This window comes from Sturnira hondurensis, unplaced genomic scaffold (genome assembly GCF_014824575.4).
Source record: "Sturnira hondurensis isolate 20B ecotype Veracruz unplaced genomic scaffold, ASM1482457v3 Scaffold0004136, whole genome shotgun sequence".
NCBI lineage: Eukaryota > Metazoa > Chordata > Mammalia > Chiroptera > Phyllostomidae > Sturnira > Sturnira hondurensis.
In genome coordinates, this window is record NW_028076767.1 from 49627164 (window position 1) to 49654404 (window position 27241).

At 39.0% G+C, this 27241-nt stretch overlaps 1 protein-coding gene across 4 annotated transcripts in view; it reads left to right on the forward strand.

The window, feature by feature from the left end:
- The window catches only part of GRB14 (growth factor receptor bound protein 14), a 133117-nt gene that overhangs the window by 72391 nt on the left and 33485 nt on the right, over window positions 1-27241 (forward strand). For 3 of the 4 annotated variants that reach the window (XM_037044572.1, XM_037044575.1, XM_037044573.1), the window contains one exon: window positions 18799-18955. In XM_037044572.1, coding sequence (XP_036900467.1) covers window positions 18799-18955 — 157 coding nt within the window. Of the gene's footprint in view, window positions 1-1308; window positions 1541-18798; window positions 18956-27241 lie in introns of those variants that run through there. The other variant, XM_037044574.1, reaches the window with a different exon arrangement.

A 27241-nucleotide genomic window follows, 5' to 3' on the forward strand; every position in this document is an offset into this window, starting at 1 on the left:
AGTTCATTATTGGTATATGTCTTTGTATATATGTTCTATATTAAGTGAATTTTCTAACCCTTAGCTACATTATAAGGGATTGTAGGTTTTGAAATTCAAAGTAGGAAACCCTTGAGTTTGTAAAGTGTGTAGTCCACCTTCCTGCCTTCCTTCCTTCCTTCCTTCCTTTCTAATATGAGGTCACCATGCATATGAAACACACGCAAATGCAAGGTAGTAAACGGAATCCTGCCTAATAGCACTCTGGATAGTTAAGTGAAAGGTTTGTGTCTGAGTTGCCAAGAATTTGCCTTGTGACTACAACAGTTGTGTGGTAATCTAGAAATAATTATGTGGAGTTCCCCTTATGCTGAGGTCAGGGGGTCCTTCCATGGGTCATGGTTGAGGAGCACTGAGTAGGTGCTTATTAAAGTGTCAGTTCAAGAGGGATTTTTTAATTATAAAAAGTCAGATTAGCTTTAATATTGCAATACTTTTTATCATTTTTTAGTGTTTCTTTTACCTTTTACATAGACTTTATTGAAAGTTTTCTTTGTTAGCTAGCAGTGTTTTAGTTGTGACCCTCCTCCAACTCCTGTAAACATAGAATACAATTTTTAGTTATTGTAAAAAAAAGGCAAAATTGTCTTTAAAATTTTGATACTACTTTGAGCAGTGATTGTTTGATTGCTTTTAATTGAATGAAATATGCTAAGTTACATAGATCTGTACTTTTTAAAAATGTAAGCATTTTAGATTTATGCATAGCTTAATGCCCCTTGTATATTTAACATTATTTTTTAGGTTGATTATTTAAGTAATAAGCAGGAATATGTAAATATGTAGCTTCAATACAAAAATTTTAGTTTAGATGAAATACAAAAATACAAAATTGTAGCCATTTAGGAGATGATGTGCATATTTATATATTAATAATCTTTTATTAAACCAGATAAATTAACATTTTCAATTAATTCTAACTTTAGGATTATTTTTTGTGCCTCTGTAATACATTCCAGTGGGCTCATTTATTAATTTTATGAGTAGCATACATAAGTTTAGTTCATCTGCCTATTTATATACTTTAAATAGACCAATGTAAACACTTCTTATCTGCCATATGTTGGAATGTTTTACTAAAGACAAAACTCTCTAGTCAACAAAGATGGCATTGAATTGCAGTGTTTTGGAAAAAAAGTTAAGTGAACTAGATGCCTGTTAATCTGGTTCTTTAAATATCATAAACAAAAGTATCAGAATGTGTTTCCAAGGACAAAGGCAGAGTTTTCTGGGCTTTCATTGGTTGCTGCCTTGTCCTGTCCCACAGCCATCCTTAATTGGCTTTGGGTAGATTGGAATCACATACGCAGGGTGACATTTATTGCTTTCCTAGTTGTTTCCTTGCACCGAGCCCTGAGATTCCCAAGGAGTAAGGACAGAAGATTTCTTTCATTTTGTCCCTGTTCTACGAGAGGGGATCACCCTCAGAAGAGCAGGCATGAGTTTGGGTGCGAGAAGAGTCACTCTGCCTGCAATCACGCCAATAGTTCTGCAGAAGAGGGTATGTGGCGGCTGTAGCCGTGTTTTCCTGCTGTTTTCCCCCGTTGCTTTGTGTTTATTAATGTGTAGGGAACTTTAGTTACATGTCCTGAGTGAGTCTTTATTTCATTGAGGCCACAGGTAATTAAAGAATGTATTATTGAAATTACACCAGGGGCAACATGCTGCTCTGGAACATCTCCGTAGTCAGAGCTCCATGTGAAAGCAGCTCGGGCTCAGTTTCAGGGCGTTGTGGTGGAGGGACTGCTTCGAGGCGTTTTCCCCCTTCTACTGTGACTTCAGGCCCTGTGCTTTTAGTGCACTAGGAATCTGCTAGCTGTTATGTCTTATATCTGTTTACTGAGGAACAGTGTATTTGTTTTACTATAATTTATAGTACATCCATCTTCATTGTTGAATGTACTCTATGATTGTTCTGCTGTTTACACATGTGCCACCAGTTTATTTTTCTCTGGTTTCTACCAATTTCTGTTGAGTTTCTCCCTATTTACTTAAGGAAAACTTTCCATTAAATATCCCTGTGAAAGTGCTTTCTGTTAATTATTAATGCAGTCAAGCCTGTGCATGAAAATAGTTTATTTGTTAGTTTTTTGGAAAGATTGTTTTCATGTCTTACTTGTAGCAGTGTATTTTATAAGGTAATAAATGTACTATGTAATAGTACGGCATAATGTACTATTTAAGTGATACTGAATATACTAAGCTTCTCTTGAATATATACCTAATAAGAATATTGTATTGAAGTTTTTAAAGAACCAACTCTCTTGCATAGAAAACGAAAGCACCAAAACACATTTTTGGCAATATTCTCTCTGAATGATTTTGGTGCTACTAGAAACTGCAATGTTTATTTTCATACTTGACTTTTAATAGTTAACTGTTAGTTAACTATTAGTGTATTCCATTTAGTCAAAGGTCATGGTTTAATTTATTTGAAAATCACAGCTCTAACAATTAAGGTGGATTTTAAAAATAGAAGTGTTTCTTTTTTTTTGTTTTAAATGTTCAACTTTTCAACTTATTTTCTTATCCTATCTACCCTTTACTCAGTTGGGACATTTTAGTGGGAACTGGAATAGTATATGGTAATTTTGCCTGCATTTGTTCTTAATCTTTCTTGATTCCTTTCTGTCATTTTTAGCAAATTTAATTAAAAATATTTTGCTTTGAGCTTGAGTCTTTATTCCCATTCCGACTGGGCAGAGCACTGATAATGACCAGGGAGTTTCCTGAGGGGTTGGGAATGTGAAAAGGCTTATTAACATATATCAAATTTATGTTCTGTTTTTCTTCTTATCCAGTTAATACTGCCGTTTAGATTGGCCGTGAAGTGTTCACCGTGTGGTCCTTTTGGACACTCTGTTGGGGTGGTGGCGAGCATATCCGCCTGGACTCTCCGTTCATGAACTGTGTGACCTTGGGCAAATCACTTAAGCTCTGAGAGATGTTCTTTCCTCACCTGTTAAATAAGGACTTAGAGATTTTCATTAAACTCTCTCTTAAGTCTTGTTTGCATCTAATTTTGTGAATCAAATAATATATTTTGTGTTTTCATAGTTACAGTAAAGTATTTAAACCATTTTTTATTTTCTTACAGTATTAAACATCAGACAAAGATGCTATCATTTTTAAAGACTTTGAGCAGTTACTTACTCTGGAGAAATTGGTATGAGTACAGCTTGGCTCTGACTGGAAACCTTGGGCTCTGGAAAGCTGACTGTAATGGCTGTTAGTTCTAAGCTGCCACTAGACACATCACTGTGATTTCTCTTGGTCTATTTTTAATAAGCTTCTTGCTGGATTTCTAGTATAATAATTATGTACGCCAAAATTCCCTAAGCCCAAATCTGTCTTAATCTTTCCATTGAGTGTGCTATTAAATGTTCATATAATTTAGCACATTATTGTTTGCAGAAAGTACTTAGGCTCTTTCTTTCACCTGACATTTTAACCTCTGAAAGACCCGTTGCCTATAAAATTGTTCTGAAAATGTTAATGTATCTTATTTTAGGAATTGGATATTTTTTTCTGACTAAAAAACATCCATCTGCTCTGGTTACACCATGACTTTTTTTCCAACATAGAAAATTATTCCACACTTAACGATTAACTTGTGATTTTTTATATGCACCATAATAAGATGACCTTACAAATCAGTACAAGCATTTCTCAGAGTATTTTGAGGGGAGCTTCTCCTTTTCCCCCCAAAATAGGTACTTTTGCCACAGGTTGTGATAAAGTTTGCTCCTCCTTAATGAGTACTTCTCATAAAACAATTTGCCAGTTGGAATCCCAATCATTAGAAAAGCTGAGTGCATTTCTGAAAATGCTTAGTAGCATCAGGGAGTAAATTTCTAATCAGCTCATGTATGCGGCCAAAAGATCCTCCTGCCAGTGGTTAGGGGCTTGAATTTTAAATATGGTCCTTAACATTGTATGCGTCCTTTTTTAGGCAGAAAAGATACAGTTTGATCTTTGAAGAACAGAGTATTTTGGTAAAGTCCTCATCAAGCAAATTGGAAATAAATTTTTGGCCTCCTCTAATTGTATTTAGAATTGATTTCCTTGATTCTAGTGAACTGAGATTCCAGTGAAGATGGCTTTATTATACCCTTCACGAATTATCATAACCTCACCAACAGTTTTGAATGAATCCTTTACTTGATAGCATTTTTCTTAGGTAACTACTAGGTTGTGCATTTATATTTTAAGAGGAGAAGACTGAGTCTCATGGGTATTGAGTGACTTATGCAAGGTCACCCAGGAGGTCAATGGCAAAGCTCGAAATAGAATCTAGGTCTTGTGACTTTCAGTGTGTTTCTCCTAGATACGTGTTACCTCTTGAAATTAATATGTTAATGAAATTGCCTCATGGTGTGTATAATTGCCATTCAACTTCTAGTCCAGAATTAACTTAGTCAAAATCTTTCATCTTTCTTTGTACCTCCACCAACTCCCATATGCTCTAGTGTAGAAAACATTTTATTCAGAAAGCAACAAAGTGAGTGTGAGTGATTTTGTGTGTGTGTGTGTGTGTGTGTATGTGTGTGTGTGAGAGAGAGAGAGAGAGAGAAGACAATTTTAATTCAGAGCTCTAGATTGGTACATTGCATCAAAAAACCATTGTAAGGTCCCAAAAAGGTAACAAAAGACTCAAGCATTATAAGGTATAAATGAAAAGCAATATAAGATACTTTTAAATATTTTTTTTCAAACCACATTTTTTATAGAAAGACTACAGGGTCATAAGGCCAGATGTCCACATTCTGATTCTGTGGGTAGTAATATCTCATGCCTCTATCAGATTGTTGTTTTGCGAATTACACTTACAAGCATTTCTGCATTCTTTAGTCATACTATCATTACAGAGCTGTTGATAAAAGCACATGGTCCTGAGATCTTCTGAAATCTCAGGAAAAAGGATAATGTTTAGAATATATTTTTCTTAAAATTTATATCCTCTTAAAAATATGAAATTCATGAATACAATATGGAATAATATAATTTATCAGAAGATTCAATTTCCCATCTACATAAGACAGTAGTTTATATTACATTCATTTCCTTCTTCATATAATAAAAATCATTACTATAATTTAAAAAATGATTTTATAAAGAATGAAACAGATCATAACACTCTTTTGTCCAGAACCTTTAAAATATGTACAGAATCAATCCAAATGTGTGCAGCATCCAGTCCGTGTCAGGGACTGATGGACACTGCAGTTTCCCAGCTCCATGTAAAGCCTCCATGCTAGCACATTGTTTTCTTCTTGTGCTCATAACAACATTTGCTGTTTGTCCCTCTGTTCTTCTGGTCCCAGCCTTGTGCTCAGTGGCCTGTAGATAACTTGAGACTCCTGTTTGCTTTTCCAAAGGTTGTTTGTTGCCTCTGTCCCAGCTCAGACTGTGGTACCATCTTGAAGCCTCCTACTAGTCTGTTGCATCCACCTTCATGGTATCTTGATTCAGTCGCGATGGACATACCTTTGTTACTCATTTCTCAACTCAGTAACTGTGTCATGCGACATCAATTTTATTGTTACTTTGTATGATATTTAAATCTTATTAGCTATGCCTAGGTGTATATCTTATGCTTTCTGGCTTTTAAAATTTGACTTTAAGTACGTCTTCTCTGTGGATCTTGTATATTTGTGTATATCTTATGCTATTCAGTTTTTAAAATGTGTCTCTTTTTTTTTGTCTTACAACTAGATTTTCAAAATTTAAGAGAAAGGTTCTTTAAACACAGTGCTTGTCAGTTACAGACTGAGTATAATAAAACTCAAAAGAAGTATATTAAACAGGGGAGAGATTTCTTTTTCTTTTACTTTACATGTACAAAAAGAATCAGTCTCAAGTAATGTCGCAGCCTCACAATGTCCTCAGGCAACTGAGCTCCTTCTTGCTTTCTATTATATCTTCCTTAGTGTGGGTCCCTTTTCCTTTTGTGGGAAGACAAATGCAAATCTGCAGACATCCTGTTCATCCTGGCATATAAAATGGGAAGGACACAGGGCATGCCAGCCAGTTCTGTCGGATGTTAATATGCCACTCTCAAATAACCAGGAGCTTCTGCTTACATCCTACTGGCCAGGATTGTGTCACATGCTCAACCCTGGACTCCAGGGAGGCCAGGAAATGTAGGCCTTGAGCTAAACACACAGCGCTCATCAGAATCAGGATTCATAAGGAAGGGAGAGAGGAAGGGTGGCCCCTGGTTAGCAACTAGCCATCTCCACCATAAGTGCCTTAGTCATATTAGGCATTCAGGATATATTTGTCCCTTGGATTTTTATCGTTGCCATGACAGGTACAAAATATGGTTGTGATTCTTGAACAAATCTATTTCTATTAATTGTATGCAGAGAGTAGAAGATGTGCTGAATGGGGAGAGAGCAGGTTTCCTGAGTTCAGATGGATGGGTGGCTTGTTTGGAAGGTGGTCATGGTGGGGTAGTGAGTATTGTTATCGCTGTTTACCCAGAGTTCTCATTCTTGCCAAACCTTGACCTTTCTGCTGCCCTTTTAATTTTTTTATACTGGGTAACTTACTCACATAAAGACACAGTGACTAAATTGTATGTTAGGACTGTAGGAGTGTTTCGAATTCCCTCAGAAATGTTACTTGCTTTCAAAAATTTATAATGATAACTTCTAATATCAACTGAGTGCTATCAGTTTGCCAGTGTCTGGTCCATTTTACAGTTGAGGAGTCTAAGGCTCATAACTGGTAAGCTGGCCGTCCAGGACCTGCTCACAGAGCCGACCCCAGAGTCTGTCATTGCCATGAGCACCTGGACTGAACCTGCACGAGACTAGGGCCCATGCCCCATATTATTGTCTAAACCACAGTGCCCGGTCCACATTTGGCAATGGGGGCAGGTTAAAAATAGCCGGCTGATTAACAGGCTCAGACTTCTGGCTCGGGCCGCTTGAAGGCGGGCTCTCCTGGCCATGCCCCAGCACCCTAAGCCGAAACTAGAGAATAAGAACTTCCCTTTGGCAGAAAAGGGAAGCAGGACCTTTGGTAATTTCAGATATTAAACCCTCTGAGAGAATAAAGATATTCTGCCCCTGCAGGATATGAAAAATATTTTCTCTCTTAAGACAGTTCCAAAAGAGAAATTAAAGAAACCATTTTGGCAAAAACTGTGTTGTTGGGAAGTGATTATATCTTCTGAATTGGACGTGCCTATTTGGACATACACATTTATTTGTGCTTGTGAAGTGTCAGGGATATTATTTTTTAGTTTAGGAAATCAAATTAGTTTGAGTAGTTCTATCAAGATTTGAATAGAAATTTTGATATTACCATTCTGAATGCTAGAGAGAACTCCACTTAGATTCCTGGTGAGGTGACCTCACACACAAACACACACACACACACACACACACACACCCCAATCAGTTCTTCTTATTGAAGTTTAAGAAGTAGGCATGGTTTACATTTAAAAAAAATCAAAGAATTGAGACTATTTAAAAATAGATTTAAACTTTACTACATAGCTTGTAATGACATTAAGCAAGAACTCTATAGGGTTAATAGTGTTAAAGTTGTAATTTGCAAAACACCACAATTTCTTTTTCTCCTTGCACCCACTGACAAATCAAGGCTCCCTCTGCTGGCTGTTTCACTATTTGCAATTTTCCTGACAAATTGTGCTAAGGAAAGTGAAATACAAAGGAAAAACTTTTTTTTTAAGCATTTAGAAAGGTAGCTATTTGGGACATAAAAGCATTTTTATGTCCTGGTGTATAGTTATATAGTACTTGTCTCCAAGATGTTGTGTAGAAGCAGCAGCTTAAGGCTGCCTGGAAATTGGACGAGCGGAGTGGAGGAGCTGAGTGGAAAGAGCAGGATCCGCAAGGGGCCCCGGGGCAGGGTCCCCTGGCAGGTCACACCCTCACCAGCCTCAGCTGCCTCATTTGTAAAGTGAAAGGGTTTTACTCAATATTGTCCAAGAGCCCTTCTAACCATTAGTATTTTATGATTCTAACAGAATGAATTTCATTTATTTTGTAGGATTATGGTCTGTATGTGTTTCAGTGATATAAAATAAATACTCAGAAAAATGAAGTAAAGGCAGATTTACAAAGATGGATATAAATCATTTGCTCCTAGTGCTCTCACATCATGGAACATTAAGTCTTGAAAGTGGTATTTTGTTTCGTATTATTATAAGTTTACCTCAAATGCCCCAGGCAGACTGAACACAGCATATTTCACTGATTCTGTGGCGCCTTAAATTATAAGATGCATCATTATTTTCTGTGCTTCCCATTAAACCATGGCATACCACTGATGGTAAATTACATCCAAGTTTCAGTCAAGTTAAGTGTGAGAAAACATGCTTTTAAGAATCAGTGAAATTAGGTAGTTTCTAAAAGTGCTTCAGCTGATGCCAGCCAGCTCAAGAACTGGAATAAAAAGTCTGGTATGCTCTGGGCTCCGTCAGTCTCTTTCTTGCCTTCTTGTTTTCCCCTTCTGTCTTCTAAACACTTCTTCCTCCCCTCCTCAACGTGTCCTTTCTCGCTGTGTGAAGCGGTTTTAACTTTTCGGCCTAGACATGTCTGATGGTTATTCTGGGAATGAAGGATTGCTTAAAACCTGAAATGAGATACTGGAATAACACTGTGTCCAACATAAGCTTGACCAGAGGCTTTTTTTTTTTGCTTTAAATATGAATAAGCATTAGCACTTGTGAAGGTTTCTTTCACTTCAAAGATGAATTAGTCAGCACTGGCGTCTTCGCAGGAATTGCGTGAGTGATAAACGTACTGAGGTTTCAGAGAACACCCTTGGATGAAGTCATTGGAAACATTAGTGTGGGATTTGTGATTTGACCTCCTTTGCTATTCATACTGGATTCAGGTCCTAGAACAACATTTATACATACATATGTATATGTGTGTCCATTTGTGCATCATGGGTTAAGATATTTTTGGACACAGGTTTTAAAGTTTGCCTTTTTTTGTAATGAAATTGGAGCTTTTTTTTTTTTTTTTGCCTTTTTAAAAACCACGTAACAGAACAACCTGAAAAAGCTTCCAATTTCTCTTTGTAACATTGCACCACCCACTTGAATTAGGGTCTTTCTGCCATTTAAGGAAAAAGGGAGCCCAAGGAAGGGGAGTCTGCAAGGCTCTTGGCCCGAGGCAAGGCGAGAAGACAGGTAAGGTACAGAGTAGACGCACAGAGAAGAGCAAAGGGGCTTTGGGGAGACCTCCTGGGCCTCCCTTTGCCTACAGACTGTCTTCCTCCTCTTGGCTGGAAGCCAGCTGCGTCCTGATCCGGCAGTGTGGCTGATGCAAGCTGCCAGGTGTAGCCGTGCTAAATCCTCTGCCCCGCCAAGTGTGGCCCATTGCCAGTGGTGAGCCAGCCATACTGGGCCTCTCTGGCCTGGCCTGATGCTGGCTGGAAAACCAGTTCATATCGTCCTTGCCTTTGAATTCATATCCAGAACTCCTGGAAGATCTGTAGGGTTCCCAGGAACACAGGTCCTTTAACTCTGAATTAGTTCTTATCTTTACCAGTCGTGCCCTATGGTTCTCCTGTCGAAATGTAGTAATGTGCAGATGTACACAATTCAGTTTTTACAGAGGTGGAATGGGGGTGATCTGTCTTGTGACCTTGAAGATCGTAGACTAATGGAAAGAGCCTGGGTTAGTGGTGACTTGATGAAATTGCCCCACCCAAACCCTGGGCTGTCTGCCTCTGATTTTGAATGTGAGAAAAAAAATAAACCTCAATTTTGGAGGGTGTCTTTTCTATTACTTTTAGCTGAATCTATTCCTGAATGATTAAATCATCATGTGATTATTTATCCTTATTTTTCACATCTTTGTTTGTAACTCTGTCTTTTAAAACTTAATTCTATATTTTCATCCATTGAGAAAAGTTACCCTGTCATTTATGTATCTTACAAATAACCCCTTAATGTTGGCCCCTCTGTAGTTTGCGGTGATGGGGAGTACTGTTCAGCTGTGCTGGGCAAAGATCTTCCTTCCATAGGCACCTGTGATTCCTCATCTGGTTCTCGTAACTTTGCCCCTCTGATCTTGGCAGAATATTCTGTGTATTGTTCTGTGCATATTTTTGCTTCTTCAGTCCTCAGGATCTTTTCTTATAGTATTTGTCCCACTCAGATACCCTCCTCCCTTCTTTTTCCCCCGAATTCTACAGAATCCCAAACTTGAAATGGACCATAGAAGTTACCTGATCACCTTTGTTTAATTCACATGTTTCATGAAACCTTGCCTGTAGTTTCAGTTTGGTCCATGCGTTTTTCTTCTTCTTTAGAGTTTTTTCAGACCTTGTGAGGTTTCAAAGCTGCTATTTTGGAAATCTCTAAGATTGTCTCCCACAGGACTACCCGTGATGGTTTCTCTCATCACTAAAGGCATATTTCTGTTTGTTCACTGTGTGCCCAGCACTGTGCTAACTGCTGGGGACATAACAGGAAACAGACGTTGACGTCTGCCCCTGCACTTGAAGCCCTTTGAGTCGTGGAGGCCAGTGCGTAGTAATTACATACGTGGAACAAAGGGCCTGGCCCTAAACTGGGAGAGTCACTGACAGCTTCCCATTAGAAATGATGGTTAGTCGGGTAGATGGGTGTTGAAGGTGGGGAGACCTCAGTATTCTGGGCAGCAGAAACACTATGTGCAAATGTCACGTGACAGGAAAGAGTATGGCTATTTCAAGAAACTGAGAAAAAAAGTATGGCCAGAGATCAAGAATAACAAAGGGATCATAGGAAACAAAGTTGGCAGGAGCCACAGGAGTATGGAAGGGATCTGTTTGTGTCAGTCAATTCCTGTAGCATCTATATTGATGATAATCTGTTTTGAGTTAATATATTATAACTAATTGAACATTTTTTGCTCATGCTCAAGTAAAATGTTTTGTTGAATATCGCTTTTGATAGAAAGAATTTAAGACTTCCTATTACCTGATTTCTCTGAACTGTACTGCTTTGCTCAAAGTAAGTATTTCACAGCTAGCAAGATAATACAGGATGGTCATAGAAAGCCACGGCTTTCCTTGAGCCATCAGGGTCTTTCGCAACAATCTTTTTTTTTTAACATAACATTTTGTTAGAGATTTGGAATAAGTATAATGAATGCATTATTTTCCATTCTCTTTAAGAGAACATATTAAGTTGCTTAACTCAAAATATCTGAGCTGTCTTCTCTTATCTTAGGACACTGTGTTCCTTATTTAGAAAAGCCAGGGCTACTCTGACCTTGATGTAAAAATATTTCACATGATTTAGGTACATCACATATCTATTGAAATAACAGGGAAAAAATGTAAACATTAAAAGATGACTTTATAATTACACTGTATTTCGATGGTAAACTTTTAAAGAGCTGTAGAAATAAGCTTTACTTTGGGACCAGGTTGGGAGCAAATTTCTATGGGCCTTGTTTCTTACTTCCTGGTACATAAAAACAATATACAATACAATAATAATATTAATAGATATAATAAATAAGTGAACATTTTCTGTTTAAATGTTGTATACTTTTCATCATGATAAGATCTCGGTATTAAATGTGGTGTTTAAATTATTTTGAATTAAATACTAATTAATAAGAGTTAAATGTGATATTTAAATGTAGTTACTTTAAAAACTAAATTTGTGATCCTAAAATAGAAACTTTGGCCTGAAGATAACCATGCTCCATGTTGCAAAAGCCTTTTCCTCCTCCTCCCTCCTCCCTCCCTCCCTCCTTCCCTTTCTTCCTTCTCTCTCTTTCTTTCTTTTGTTTTCCTTACTTTTTATCATATGGATTCTTGCTCATATATTTATGTCGAACCAATGCTCTTATGATATTAAGTTTATTGGGGTGACATTGGTTAATAAAGTTATGTAGGTTTCAGGTGTACAGTTAATTCTGTCATACATTGTCACACATGCATCATCATCATATCGCATTGTGTGCCCACCACCGAAAGTCAGTCGTCTTCCATCACCATGCATTTGACCCCTTTGCTTTGTACGACCCCCAACCCTCCTTCCCTCTGGTAATGACTACATTGTTGTCTATAACTATGAGTTTTTGCTTGTTTAGCTATTTTTTTCAACCAGGTTAATTATTACCCCTCTTCTTCCCTCCCTCCCCGGAGAAATAAGGGACAAATGGGGGGAAGCTTTTCGGTAGCTAATTACTTACCAAGGGTTTCAATGCCCCTTTCTTCTGGGTGGCATTGCCCAATGACCAGATCACATCCCTGAGTGTCTTTCAAACATTCTTTTGTGAACCAGGTTAGAAAAGGATGTGGCTGTCCCTTGCCATCACAGTCCTGGGGCCTACAGGGAAGAGGCTGACTGTTTAGCCTTGCCAGCGCTTTTCTAAGGCACTCCGTGTCTTTCGTTCTGGGAATCAGGATTTCCAGTGATTGTAGAGATAAACACTTGGTGTGCTTTGGGAGCAGAGTGATGCATAATTGACTTTCAAACTTGATCTCTTTATTGTTTCAGAAATGGTCTTTGTCTTATTCTTTAAACATTCTTCTGTTAGTTTGAAGACATCAGAGGCCTCAAGCCTTTTCCAGAAAAGTTAACCATGTCTTGCTGTCTCTATACTTGAACATTATTGTGTCTACTCTTTCAAAAATGGGTTATGTTAATTTTTTTAATCTCTTGCCTCCACTTACTTTTTATGGGCAGTCTAAGGGGAGTCGAGGTATAGAGTGGGTAAACAGCCTTGATAAGCATGTCAGCCAAAACAGAGATCTGCATCCCCCCTGCAGGGGTTACTCTGCCTCTGTATTGCAGTTTCATTGCGCCATGCTAGATGCTCCCAGAGCTGTTTTTGAATCTGCAAACCACTCCAAAGGCCAAGGTTACTCTGATGGTCAGAATTGCAGTGGCATGGAAGGGCTTTCTAAACACAGCCTGTGTCTGCCCTGCAGGCTGTCCTTGGGTGCTCTCTGTCTGTGCTGCTGGGATGCATAGACAGACCCTGTCAGTGTGTGTCTCTCTGCTGGTCAAGTGTTTGTCCACTGATGAAACAAAGGAACTTCCACTTCTTCCTTAGGTCCAGGCAGGATTTCATCCTGCTGATGTGCCATTTCAAATAATTTCGTAGATAAGTGGATATGATGAATATTCTTTTCACCCTTTCGTTTAAAGGAAGCTGGGAATTTGGGCCACTGAATTGGAAATGTATAGTGTCCCTTTATTAAATAGGGTGATGATATGATCTTCCAATCTCTGTTTTACCCCTCAGGATATAAAGGAAACAGGAGACCAGTACTTTAATGATGTTTAAGAACATCTCAGCCGTTTGGTTTTTACATGATCACAAAAGTTTTTAACTTAGTTTTTTAAAATACATTTTGTTATATATTTTGTTTGTTTTTGAGTCGAGAGAGAGAGAGAGAGAGAGAGAGAGAGAGAAACATCGATAGCCATCTTCTGTACACACCTGAAACTGCAGCCCAGGCCTGTGCCCTGACTGGGAGTTGACCTGGCGATCTTTGGGTTTGTAGGATGACACCCAACCAGCTGCGCCACACCAGCCTGGGTCAGTTTAGTTTTAATCCACACTAGTCATGTAGCTTTTCCGACGACTTGACTTTTTTCCTTACATAGGAAGTTTTAGTGTAGTATACTTTGGCAAGAGGCAAATTTTAAGGAGAAATATATAGATGTAAAATGAGACTTTTAATAAAGGGCATCCCACTGGAAGTATAAGGGATTTTCCATAATTACCAAATAGATCTAAGAATATGTATATGTATTTTGGACAACTGTGAGAATTAAATAGGATTAAAAAATAAGGGTTTGAAATGGAGCTCCCACAAAACTATTATATTCTTCTCTCAGCAGGTGTTAATTTATTTAAAAATTTATTTATTTACATGGGCCTATTATAAACAGAAATTTATGTTGGCCTAGCTCTTCTAAATTTATGTCTTAATTCTTAGCAACTTACTTCTTTCAAATTTGCAGGAACATAGTTTGAAGAAATAATGGTTTTCCTGATTGGTTAGAAAACTTTTTCATTTCCCCCATCTTTACCTCTTTCTCTATTCTTGCCATCTTTATGAATTTGGCTTAAGCTTCAGAGTGTTTCCAGTTTTCCATTTTCTTAGCCCCTCTGATATAAAAGAGCATGAAAAATAAGAGGCATGCTCCCGTTACCCCTGGTGACGGGAGTTCACTGTGAGAAAACACGGGGTAGTCAGAGAGCACAGGGAACCTTTTTACCAGCCTCCAGTTCATTGCCAGTCCCCCCTTACCTGGCATGGAATGTGCAGCCCGTCTCTGAGGGAACTGAAACAACAGCTCACCATTGCCTCCCCGATGGAGCAGTCCCAGGGCTGAATTTTTGTGTCCTCTCAGGAGTGGTCATCTTCACATTACTTTTGGCAGGGGCACCCTCCAGCGCTCAGTCCAGTCGTTAACCACAGAAGCGCGGAGATACAGTAGACAGCATTTTCTAGAGTCCTTTAGAATTGGCTAGCACAGAAGCAAATACTGAAGGTGCATGCTTAAGAACAATAGCTCCCCCAGATGCAGTCATGGGAGGCACTGAGATTCCAAACAGGTCTTGGGGTCTTAGTGAATCACATGTATTATCCATGATATAAATGAACAAATCAAAGTTCAAACAGTCACATCTGATTTTGACAGTATATTTTCGTGACCTTTTTCATATAACTTTATGGCTGCCTCAATGACTAAAGCTCAGGATTGTCCACTAACAGCAATATTGAGTCAGTTCTTACCTAGAATTACTGATATGAAGAATTGTTTAACTGTTGCTCATTGAGAAAAATTTTAATTTCCTGAGCATAAAATTTAATCAGTGGTATACTTTGTGACAAAATATTTTTAAGTTAAAATTTACAACTGTGCATTGAGTACCTACTGTGTACAAAACACTTTGCTAAGCTTTGCAAGGGCACAAAAATATTTCATTCCTAGATCTTCATTAACCCATGTCCTGCCTTGGGCCAGGTCCCTAGGATGTGATGACAAATAGTAAACAAACAGTTGTTTTTGTTATAAGAACTTACTGTTACAGTTCAAGAGAAAGACATCATATAGAAACACAAAATGAAAGCACGTTAGAGGGCACGTTGCAAAGTCATGGGCATTTGGGGAAGACTTTCCAGAGGAAGGTACCATGGAAGCTGAGGCCAAAGGATAAGTAGGTGCTTGGCAAATAAAGCACCTGTGCTGGTAGTTGGAGCATTGGTATCTAGTACAGGGTACCTCACGTGCAACTAAGAGAGAACACGTTGCGATTTTTTATCCCATTTGCCTCTGATCACAGCACGACCTGTTCTGCGGGCTGCTATGCTGGGAAGGGTTCAGACTTTCTTCTGTGAGGTCCCACTTCCCCGGTCATCTCTCCATCTCACTTTGTCTTCCAGGCTTTATTGCCTCTAATTCACTGTTAAATTTTGGAATTTCTTAGGGTTCAGTCCTAGATTATCTTTTTTTTCTTTGTTCTTTTTTCCTGCCTTATCAAACACATCCGTGTCCATGTGTTTGTTAAGCATCTTTAAGCTCCATGGTTCTCAAGTCAGTTCTGACCTTAAACTCTTACATTCCTTTTCCACCATCATACCCACGCCTCAGTTCCCTCAGGGATTTCCTGGGGGCCGTGCTCCCAGTTTGCTTCTCCTGCCCTCCCCGCCTGCTCCAAATCCGTGCAACCTGCCATTCCTTGTCGCCCAAGGCCTTTGCACAGCTTCTGTTCCCTTAGCTTGAAATGTTCTTACCTTTGTCCAACTAGCTGCTGCCTACTCTTCCTCCTTCAGGTCTTGGCTTAAATATTTACTTTTTCACAGATATATTTTGGGCCTTTTCTAACCCTCATTTTATAATTTAGTACCATGCTGCACTTTTATGCCCTACTTTGTAGTTATTGGATTTTTTAAAAATCCTCACCCGAGGATATGTTTATCGTTCTTAGATACATTGATATGAGAGAGACATCGATTGGTTACCTCCTGTATGTGCCCCTACTGGGGATTGAACCCACAACCTTTTGATGTATGGGACCATGCTCCGACCAACTGAGATATCTGGCCAAGGCTGTAATTATTGTTTTCAGTACTGCTTTCCCTGATAGACTGTAAGCTCTCTGAGTATAACAAGCATCTCTTTCTGTGACAGCTTTATAATAATAAGACACTTATCAAGGGACATTTACCTTACATGGGATCTTAACAAACAAGTGAGCACTTGAGTTAGGCAAATTTTAGTAGCAGAATGACCTGATTGGATTGGCCATTAGAAAGTTTATTCTGCTAGCAGTGTAGAGAATGGATTGGAGGGGTTCACGGCCAGAACAAGGGAGATAAATTGGTGGGTGTTACCACTAGAAGCTTTGAGCCTCCTGGCACACATAGGATTTAAACACAAAGAATTCGGGTGCTCCTTGATCTAGGATCTCAGCAACATTCTCAGGATTCTGCATTTCTTGGCACAGGTGACTCCATCTTCTGACACTCTTCTCTTCGTGAACAGTAGCATCTTCGCCCTACATCTGCCCCAGAAAAGAGAGTCCGCTCTGTGGTTATGTGAACAAATACCACACTGGCTCTGACTGACTCTGATTAGGGCATGTCCCCATTTCTGAAATGATCATTGTCTCGAGGGGGATACTGGGTACCGATAGACCAAGATGTGTATCTCCCACCGGGAGCTGAGGCAGTGGTACACTGGTAAACTGGCTCTAAAAAGAAATTAAAAGTCTTAATTTGTAACATTTGTCAATTTATTTGGTGTATGTACTCCTACTGTGGCTGTTTTCAAGATGCCTGGCTTGCAGAGTTCTTGAATGTGGAACAGTCAGTTCTCAGAAGCCAGCGCCAGCAGCTCCAACACACCATCGCTAGCAGAAGGTGGAGCTGCCGGAACCACAGATTGATGGTGAGGGAGGGAGTGGTGCCCTAAAAGGCGATCAGAATACTCTTGCAAGAGGGGTAGGTGCTGTGGAGCCAAGTCCAACAAGTAGGTTTGCAAAACATATACTTTGGTGTCGTAATTTTGTTTTCCTTAAGAAATTTTGAAGTTTTGTATCATTTTCTTGATAACCTTTGTAAGTGCCTCATAATAATTCCATTCTGTGGAAGTGATGTGTTTACCACTCTTTCATTGTTAAATATTTTGGTTGGTAGAATTATAAATAACTTTGCTGGACATGTCAAGCCTAAAGCCATTTTCCACATTTAGGACAAACTCATTGAAATAGTTTGCCGGCCCTGGCTGGTGTAGCTCAGTGGATTGAGCTTGGGCCTGTGAACCACACGATTGTGGTTCGATTCCCAGTCAGGGCACATGCCTGGGTTGCAGGCCAGTTCCCAGCAGGGGACTCATGAGAGGCAACCATACATTGATATTTCTCTCCTTCTCTCCTTCCCTTCCCCTCTAAAGATAAATAAATAAAATCTTTAAAAAAAAGAAATAGTTTGCCTAAGTGAAATTATTGAGCCAAAGGAATGAACCTTTTATGCTTTTGATAAATATTTTCCAGTAGGTGTACACAATAGTTTCCCAATTTATATCACTACTATCATCTTGAGATGGCAACTATTCCATTGCACTGTGATTTTAAGTGTGATGAAAAAACGGATTAAGACAGAATTGACATGTCATTTTAATTTGCATTTGTTTGAGTTACTAAAAATATTCACATCTTTGTTTTTCTAACAGGTGTATTATATTGAATTTTCTTAGTGTTTCCCTCTTTTGGGTGTGTGTGTTTACCTTACTGTACTATGTCATGGCTATTTGCCTTCTTATAATTAATTTAATTAATATGTAACATAACATTTAATACTGGAAATTCTAGTATTGAGCATAGCTTGCTAAATGTTGAGGGGAGTGTTATAATTGAAACTTGAATTCTGTATAATTTAGGGAAACATAACTGCTCTAATAAGTAAGTACAAAATTCACAGTGAGCTAACATGATGAAAGTTTATTTCTTGTTCACATCAAAGCATCATATGATTCTACCTAGTTGGGCACCTTCAATGTGGTCATTCAGGGACAAAGTTTCCTTCTGTTCCCTGCCTTTCCTCTCTCCTAGGTCTTTGGAGTCATTTCCATTTGATGAAGAATGGTGAAAGAGAACTAGAGGACAATTTGTGGGAGACTTTTACGGGTTGGGCTGGGAAGTGCAGACACTGCACGGGCTTACATTGCACGGACTGCAGCACTATCTTGTGGCCACAGTTCATTGCTGGGGAGGAAAGAAAAAGATTGGGTGAACGAATAGCAAGACTTTGGCAAAACTTTCATGCCTGAAATGGGGAAATCTTTTCAAAAAGTCTGATTTTCACTGGTTTTACTGTTTGAGTATATCCAGTAATAAATCATCTATGTTACTTGAGTTAGTTACAATTAAATATGACGTGGAAAATCTAAACTATTGATAAGAGATAACAGAGCTTTTGAGTAGATCAGAGTGGTAAGGAAAGAACATAATTAATTTAATTAGTATGTAACATTCCATCATTAATAGTGGCCATTGGCATTAAATGGTCATTGGACTTTAGTTTAGATGAGAAAGAGAGTGGAAGTTGTTGGACAGAGTGACTTGGACACATGGTATAAACAAATCTTGGGATAAGTAACGTTCACTGAATGTATATATAAATTAGTTGTAGAGGAAACTCTATAAGCAATTTGTAACCAGTTCAACCAATAAGTTTGATAACTTACCTTAATATAATGTTTTTAATACCATACTTCAGCTCATTTCCTTATTTCCACGTACACAGGTAATTAAAGTGTACAGTGAAGATGAAACCGGCAGGGCCCTAGAGGTCCCCAGTGACATAACCGCCCGGGATGTCTGCCAGCTGCTGATCCTGAAGAATCACTACGTTGATGACCACAGCTGGACCCTTTTCGAGCACCTGCCTCAAATAGGCCTAGGTAAGGACATAGAACGACACTGACGTCACTGCTTTTCTGTCCCTTACAGTTTTGATTAAGTGACAAAAAGTTTTCTTCAGATAGAGGAAAATAAAAGAGAACACTGAGTAATTCTTTATTCCTTTTATTTTTGGTATTGGAGGTTGAGAGATTAAAATAGTAGAACAGACCTTGGCCAGAGCAGCTCAGTTGGTTGGAACATCGTTCCATAGACCAAAAGGTTGCCGGTTCGATTCCCAGTCAGGGCACATACCTAGGTTGCTGGTTTGATCCCCAGCTGGGGCGCGTGCAAGAAGGCAGCCAACAGATGTCTCTCTCTTACATGGATGTCTCTCTCTTTTCCCCTCTCGCCATCTCTTCATCTCTCTCCCTTCCTCTCTTTTAAAGAAATGAAAAAATATCTTCGGATAAGGATTACAAAATAGTGGAACAAAATGGAAGGATAAAAATATTGCACATATGCCCCCTTCTTTGTTTAAATATTGAATTGTGGGGATTTTAGAGCTAGAGTGTAGAGTCCAAACTGATGGAAAGATAAATTTCACAATAATGCTTCGTTGCACAATGAATATTTTTTAAGAAGTTAAAATAAGCTGTTACTTGGATTATTTGTTTTTAATCGATTATAGGGCAAACATGAGGAGTATCCACAGTGTTACTCTTTATGGTAGTATATATTCTGAATTATTCTTGAGGGAATAAGTAACTCATTCACATATTAAAATTGTAAACATAAAAGAGTAACCTTTACATTTTTTATATTGAAAATACATTTTATATTGTAAATTGTAGAGGCTTTTTATGTATTTTTCTAAATCTTTTAATTAGTTATAAGGAATTTTCATTCTTCTGCTAGAGTGAGACATGATTGGCAACAATTTTATCTCCTCTTTCTTATTTTCACACATATCAGTTTTAAAAAATGTTCTGATGATAAGCAGATGAGAAAGGAAGAAGTTATGGCAGTGCCATTCAGTGCTTCGAATTCTATATTAGTTTCCTGTGGCCATTGTGACAAGTGGCTTAAAATAACCAAATATTTATTCTCTCAGTTTTGGAGGCCAGGAGTCTGAAATCAGAGTTGCCGATCCTTGGGCTAAAATGAAGTTATTGTCAGGAAAGCGCTTTCTCCACAGGTTCTAGGAGAAAATCTGCTCCTTGGCTTTTCCAGCTTCTGGAGGCAGCTGCCGTTCCTTGGCTTATGTCTGTATCACTTGGGTCCCCATCTCTGAGGCCATGTTGCTGTCCCCTCTCCTGTCTGTGTCGGATCTCCTGTTGCCTCTCTCCTACAGGAACGGGAGCATTTAGGCTCTTCTTACATCATTCAGGAAAATGTCCTCGTTTCAAGATCCTTAACACAATCATATATGCAAAGCCAGCCTCCCTCCCTTCCTTCCTTCCTTCCTTCCTTCCTTCCTTCCTTCCTCTCTCTGTCTCTCTCTCTGTCTCTCTCTCTCTGTCTCTCTCTCTCTGTCTCTCTCTCTGTCTCTCTCTCTCTGTCTCTCTCTCTGTCTCTCTCTCTCTGTCTCTCTCTCTGTCTCTCTCTCTCTCTCTTTGTTATCTAAGGGAACATTTGTGAATGTTCCAGAGATTAAGATTTGAAATTTTTTTTCGAGGTGGGGAGGGCAGGATCTGTTATTTAGCCTACTGTAAACCCCTTTGAATTATTTGTTAAAAACTTTTTGTATAAATTGTCAAAGCTATTTTAAATAGTTTACAAGTGACAGCTAAAGTATTACCTTCAATTTGTTGAAAGAATTGAGAATTTTTTATACCTAGACACAAGTCATTCACTTTCTNCTCTCTCTCTCTCTCTGTCTCTCTCTCTCTCTCTTTGTTATCTAAGGGAACATTTGTGAATGTTCCAGAGATTAAGATTTGAAATTTTTTTTTCGAGGTGGGGAGGGCAGGATCTGTTATTTAGCCTACTGTAAACCCCTTCGAATTATTTGTTAAAAACTTTTTGTATAAATTGTCAAAGCTATTTTAAATAGTTTACAAGTGACAGCTAAAGTATTACCTTCAATTTGTTGAAAGAATTGAGAATTTTTTATACCTAGACACAAGTCATTCACTTTCTTACAAAGGTAACTACCAGTATTTAAATGTAAGTTCCTTTTGGTGCATAGAAGGCGTATTCCCCAGAGCAATAGCCAATGTGAGGTTCAGTTCAGATGAGAGGTTTGCCTCTGTTTTATGAGATGAAATAAAGATGATCTTGATAGAAAAGTTGTGTTCTTTTCAAAGATTCTGGAAAGTGGTTCATTTAAAACTACCTGCTATCTGTGAACCCTTTGGAAAGTGTGTACTTCGATTGAAGACTCTTGTCCCAGGATAGGTCAGCACCTCAGGGAATCAAAAGAGTGAAAACTGTGGAAAAGAAGCTTGTAGTCCGACAGTCTCCACGTTGATGCTGAGCCCCAGCCCCAGCTGGTAGTTGATGAGCTACAGTGTGTCAGCTGACCTTGGTGGCTGAGCATACACCTGCCAAGAAAACCTGAATTCTGAAGGCGTGCCCTATTAGTCTGGCAAAATAGTCTCACCTCCCTAGGGCAGAAAAAGCTCCGCCTGTATTTTCTTCAGAGCCATTTGTACTAATCTAACTTCAATTCATGATAATTTATCTCCTAGAAATGTGGTGTTAACTCTCAATAGACATCTGCCACATTCCAAACTCTTTCACCTACTTACGCTTCTTGGAACATAGCTCTTAATTAGAATACTATATAATTACTGTATTTTATGCTTATAAATTTGTCTTTTGGGGAGACTTTAAACATATTTTTTGTCATAGTCACTCTGACATATCCTTAACAAACAGCTTGAAGTAATAAAAAATCTACTCTGTAAATCAAACAGCAGTTTTCACTGAGATCACTGCAAGTTAGATTAAGGAATGTAACGTACAAGTCTTTAAATGTAGAGATTTAATATGGAGCATTAAGAATCAATTAGAACTGTCTACTAAATTAAACTTTTAGATATCATATAGAAATAAATTTTTCCATTACTCTATTTTCTGGAAATTGTACTGAAATAAAATCAAAGATGTGAGGATAGTGTCTATGGCTTCATCAGCCATGCCTTGGACCAGAGCCTATGAGAAAAAAATTTAGTTCTAGAGCTTTCTTATATTCTTTTTTTTCTCTAATGATACTTTGGAATAGTAGAAAACCTGTAGATGCTAATGCTACCTGGTACTAACATGTGACTGATTTACCAGCTTCCATTTCTTTATCTATCATTATAACAACTAACCACTGTTGGCCCCCTTCAGCATAAAATATAAAACTGATGTATTTATTTACACACAGTTAATTTGTGCATGTAGGTTATAAGTACTCTTGCAGTATTAATTCAGTCTAGTAGTGATATTAAGTAACTTTTTCTCCATTTGCATATTAAAATGAATGAAAAGAACTAGAGCAGGTGCCTCCCCTTAACTGTGATATGAAGTTGCAGACTCCGTTTGTCAATAGAGTGAACCACTGACACCGTTACCTGTAAATCTTTTCTGAGTGCTGTTGATATAATCAAGAACCAAAGGATAAAAGATTTTCAAAGCTTGGTGACCAGCTATTCAGATCCGTATATTGCTCAGGCGATACTCTTGACTGCTCTTAGACTTGATGTAAAGAATTTTCAATGAGTGCAATTCTGAAAGAGAGGCAGTAGTATCTATTATTCTAAAAATATTTTCAATATAAAAATAATTCAGCTCATTGTAAGTAACTGAGAAACAAAGATCAAGAAAGAAGCAATATTATCTGTGATTTTATAGCACTGAGATGGCATTGATTAGTGTCTCTGTTTTAACATGGTCTCTAATTATACTTTTTTTGTATATGTGTGTACTAAAAAAAGCATCTTGAGCATTTTTATTTTTGTTCACTTTGCAGATTCCATAAAAACCTGGAACTCTCCCTAACTTCGCTTCCCCTGTTGCCTTCCTCAATTTAGCAAATATTTATTGACTGTTTTGTACCAAGCCCGTTCTGTGTGTGGGTCCTGGGGGTATCACGTGAACAAAATAGACAAAAAGCACTGTCCTTATGAATTTGCCTTCTGGCAGGGAAAGAAAGACAAATGACAAAAATCTGTAGTCCTTTAGATAATGTAAGTGCTAGGGAGAATAGGAAGGCAGGGAAGAGGGACAGAGAGCTGGGGGACGGGAGAGATACACTTTAGATAGAGGGACCGGGGACATTCTCTCTGACAGTGAGACATTTCAGTGGAGACATGAAGCCAATGGCAGCAACCCTCACAGTTATAAATGGAAGAAGAGTGTTCTAGACAGAAGGAACAGCATGTGGAAAGGCCTGGACCATGCAATGTGCTGTGTTCAGGAAGCAGCCAAGAGGCTGACATGCCCGGAGTGGAATCAGTAAGGTGGGAAGTAATGGGAGAGGTGGGAAGTAATGGGAGAGGACTTCACAGAGCTGCTGTGGAGCAAGCAAGTTCAGGGATGGAGCGTCTCATAGGCCATGGAAGGAACTTAACTTTTACATCGAGTGAGAGGAAAAGAATTGGAGGTCTTTGAGTCAGAGAGCAGAATGAGCTGATATAGTTTTTAAAGTATGTTATTAGGAAGGCCAGAATGCAGGTTTTGACCTTTCAGAGGTTGAGCAACTTTGTTTTGCTTTTACATCAAACTACTTGTGGCTTCCTGGACTAGTCTTTGCCCCTTTCTCATTTCTGCTAGTTGTGCACACCCAGCTGTACCGTCTGCACATTGTAATCTGTGAGGTGCTGAAGCCTTTTAGGCAAGAGCATTTTGACTTACGGGATAAATGAGAGTTGAGGGTTTCCTGCACTTTAGTTCATTTTAGTGTCTGAGATAAACTTAGGGAAATTTCAGAGGCATTCTCTGTTGTTATAGATACTGCTTCTGATTCACTAAAGCATGCTCCAAATTACTAAAGGCAGGAAGAGGAACACTTGACATTGAAAAATATGGTAGGTTTATGGAATCTAAAGTGTGTTTTCAGAGTATTTTTTGTGGCAAAAGAAACTTCAGTCTTCTTAGTATTTTTAACATGAATGCATATGCGTGATAGCTACTGTTAATGTTCATCTTATACATTCGAGGCACTGAGTGAGAAGTTTTACATTAATCTTGATAAATGCTCTTAAAACTTCGCTCAATTGCAACCCCGCACAGTATTTCTTAATCTCCATTTTACATATAGGAATACAAAGACTACTGATGGAAACACCTTGCCTAGAGTCAGACATTTCATAAACCTATGTTCTATCAGATTCTAAAATGCATGTATTTTCCGTGGAAGCAGGGGTTGGTTTATCCTCACCCCAATAGGTGAGGCAGATATTCCTGGGATTCTGCTGTTCGTTTGTCTCTTTTGCACTCTCCATCTGTGTCTCTCACACGTGCTATAAATATAAATTGAAATTTTGAAATTTTGAACCCTCCAGAACATTTTCAGATAAATCTCTACAGAGATAGTGTCGAAACTATTGGGATCAAAGAGGTCAAGCCTGGCTCACTTTATACCAGCTATTTATATGACCGAGTGAGAGGGTTGAGTTGGCCATGACTTGTTCTCACATTTGCACAGAACATGAATGGTGATAACCTGTTTGGAACTTTCAGTACAATATCAATACTTCATATCCTCTGCCCATAATTGTTAATAAACACCACTGAGAATTTTAATAGGTGGAGTCAATTATCGAAGCCCACTAAACATGCTGATTTTGTTATGAATCACTGATTTGCCTGATTTTGGATCATATTGTGATGAGTTTCTAGTGGTATGCACATTTTTATAGGCATTGAGTTTAAAATATCAGCATACCAACAAATACTTCCTCTCTTCATCATGTAATAAACTGGTTTTGTAACTGCTGTCTTATAATACTTCGCAGCCACTGGGTGTCACTGTAGTTCCCCAGATGGAGTCCTTTACTGTTACACACTCATTGTGGAGAGGATGGCAGGAGGAACAGTCCAGTTTTCAGTCCTTAGGAACTTAGTGACATCCATGCTTGTCGCTCCCATTCTGATTCCTGATTGACGCTATGGTATGAAGCAGTGGCAATTAATGCAATACCTCAAGCGCATGGCTCTATACTCCTTGGGAAGATGAACTAATTGTATTTTAGTGTCATTGCTAGGGACAACTGAGATTTCCATTATGATTTTCACTGTGGAGTGGCTTTAATAAGCAAAGTGAATGACTGGAGGCTTTTAACGATACCACTTTTGTGTGTGCGGCTGTCCCCGCGTGATCTCTGTAAGACAGAGGCAGTGCACAGTGGCAGTGAGGGAACGCCTCACAGGCACCTGCTTTCAAGCTGCTCCTTCACTTTTTTTCCTAACAAAAGTACCTCAAGTGTATTTTTTTCTATTTCTAGAGTTCATATGTTGTTGTTCTTTCTGTGCTGTTGGGAATCTGCCAGCCCTCAGCGTTGTGACTCCCTTCATCACCGGCAGAAGTAACTGTGAAGCTTTTGGCACATGGGACCCTGTGCTTCCTTCCCTATGGGGGCCACTGGAGCCTTGACCTGAGCTTTCAGGAGACAGGGTGCCCTGATAGCACACTGAGGTTGGAGGTGGAAAATATGAAACCAGCAAAGAGTGCTTGTAACCAAACCTGCCTCCTGGTCCAGCTGGTTTTTCCTTCTCAGTCCCTTCTTATAGCCTGAGTTCAGTCCCTTATTCTTACAGCCTGAGTTCAGATCTCATCGTATCTCTCCTGTTACTCCATTTTAAAGCTCTTCCTCTTACCTTTGGTTACACCAGTTACCCATCTGCATGCAGGTCTGATTCTCCTTGCATTAGGGCCCAAGGTCCTTTGCAGAATTGTAGCACCTGTGCCCTGGCTCGTCCTCCTCTCTCCAGTCTTGTGTCTCCCCCTCTCTCCTCTAGTTTCTTTATTAGAGAACTGCCTGTAGTCACCTCCATACACTATCATTTCTGCTCCTTGGTTCGTTTACTGACGCTGTTGAGATTCTGAGGAAGTCCTTTCTCACCCATCTTTACCTGGCTTACTGCTATGCCTCTTCCAAGGCTTACTTGGAATTTTAGTTAAAATGGCAGTAAAGTATTAACCACTAGCTGTGTCCTAAAAATATGTATGAAGACAAGGTAGGATGAAAGTCCCGTCCGAGCTTACTGAAAGCTACCTCGTGCCACCCTCTAGGGAGGGAGATAGAAAAGTAGCTGGAGGCATCCCGTGCTCACATTTCAGAAGCACAGTTGGCCTTTCCACCTGACAGTGGGTAGGGAGACACATCCGCCTCCTCCAGGTGCCCAGCCCCTGGGCACAGACATTTGCTGGTCAAAAGCTGTTCCGGGNACAAGGTAGGATGAAAGTCCCGTCCGAGCTTACTGAAAGCTACCTCGTGCCACCCTCTAGGGAGGGAGATAGAAAAGTAGCTGGAGGCATCCCGTGCTCACATTTCAGAAGCGTAGTTGGCCTTTCCACCTGACAGTGGGTAGGGAGACACATCCGCCTCCTCCAGGTGCCCAGCCCCTGGGCACAGACATTTGCTGGTCAAAAGCTGTTCCGGGGAAACAATCAGGATACTTGCTGGCACCACTCCTTCTCACGCATCCACTAGGAAATTGCAGCTCCCAAAATAACAAACAGAGCAGTGCTGGAAGCACTAGGAGCGGTAGTGATGAATTGTGCCCTGGGAGGTGATGCTTCCGCAAGCACATGCTGTGGAAGGGTGTGGGGAGCAAGCAGATTTGGGCAAGAAATAGGTATCATAAGGCTGTTAAACAGGATTACTTTTATAATATTAATTTGAACAATAAAACCTAATGCTATCATAGTAGGGGGATGTTATAAATTACTGCATACCCATAGGATGTAAGTTATACAGCTTTGGTTTATGTTCTTGGAGTTCTTCCTGTGATGACTGATATGGTCTGATGTAAGATTGAAAAAAAGTATGTATGTTTTACCAAATTTAGAAACCATATATCTTTTCTATATATATGTTTCAATGTAAAAATATTTTCTAAATTTTGTGGAAAATATATACACAACTCCTTATATATTGCAATATATTTGCTAGAGAAAAAGCAAAAGAGAATATACTGAAATTTTAAATGCTTATGCCTGATTGACAGGTTTAAAGATGGATTAAAGCTGTCTGTGTTTTTCAAATATTCTGTAATCAGACAAAAATAGTAAACATAATTCTACAGACTTTGGAAGACATTAGTTAGAGACGTAAGTCAAAGACCTAACTCAGACATCTTGCTGAAGTCCCTAACTCAGTACTTCCTGAAGTACCTGGGTTGAGTACCCATCT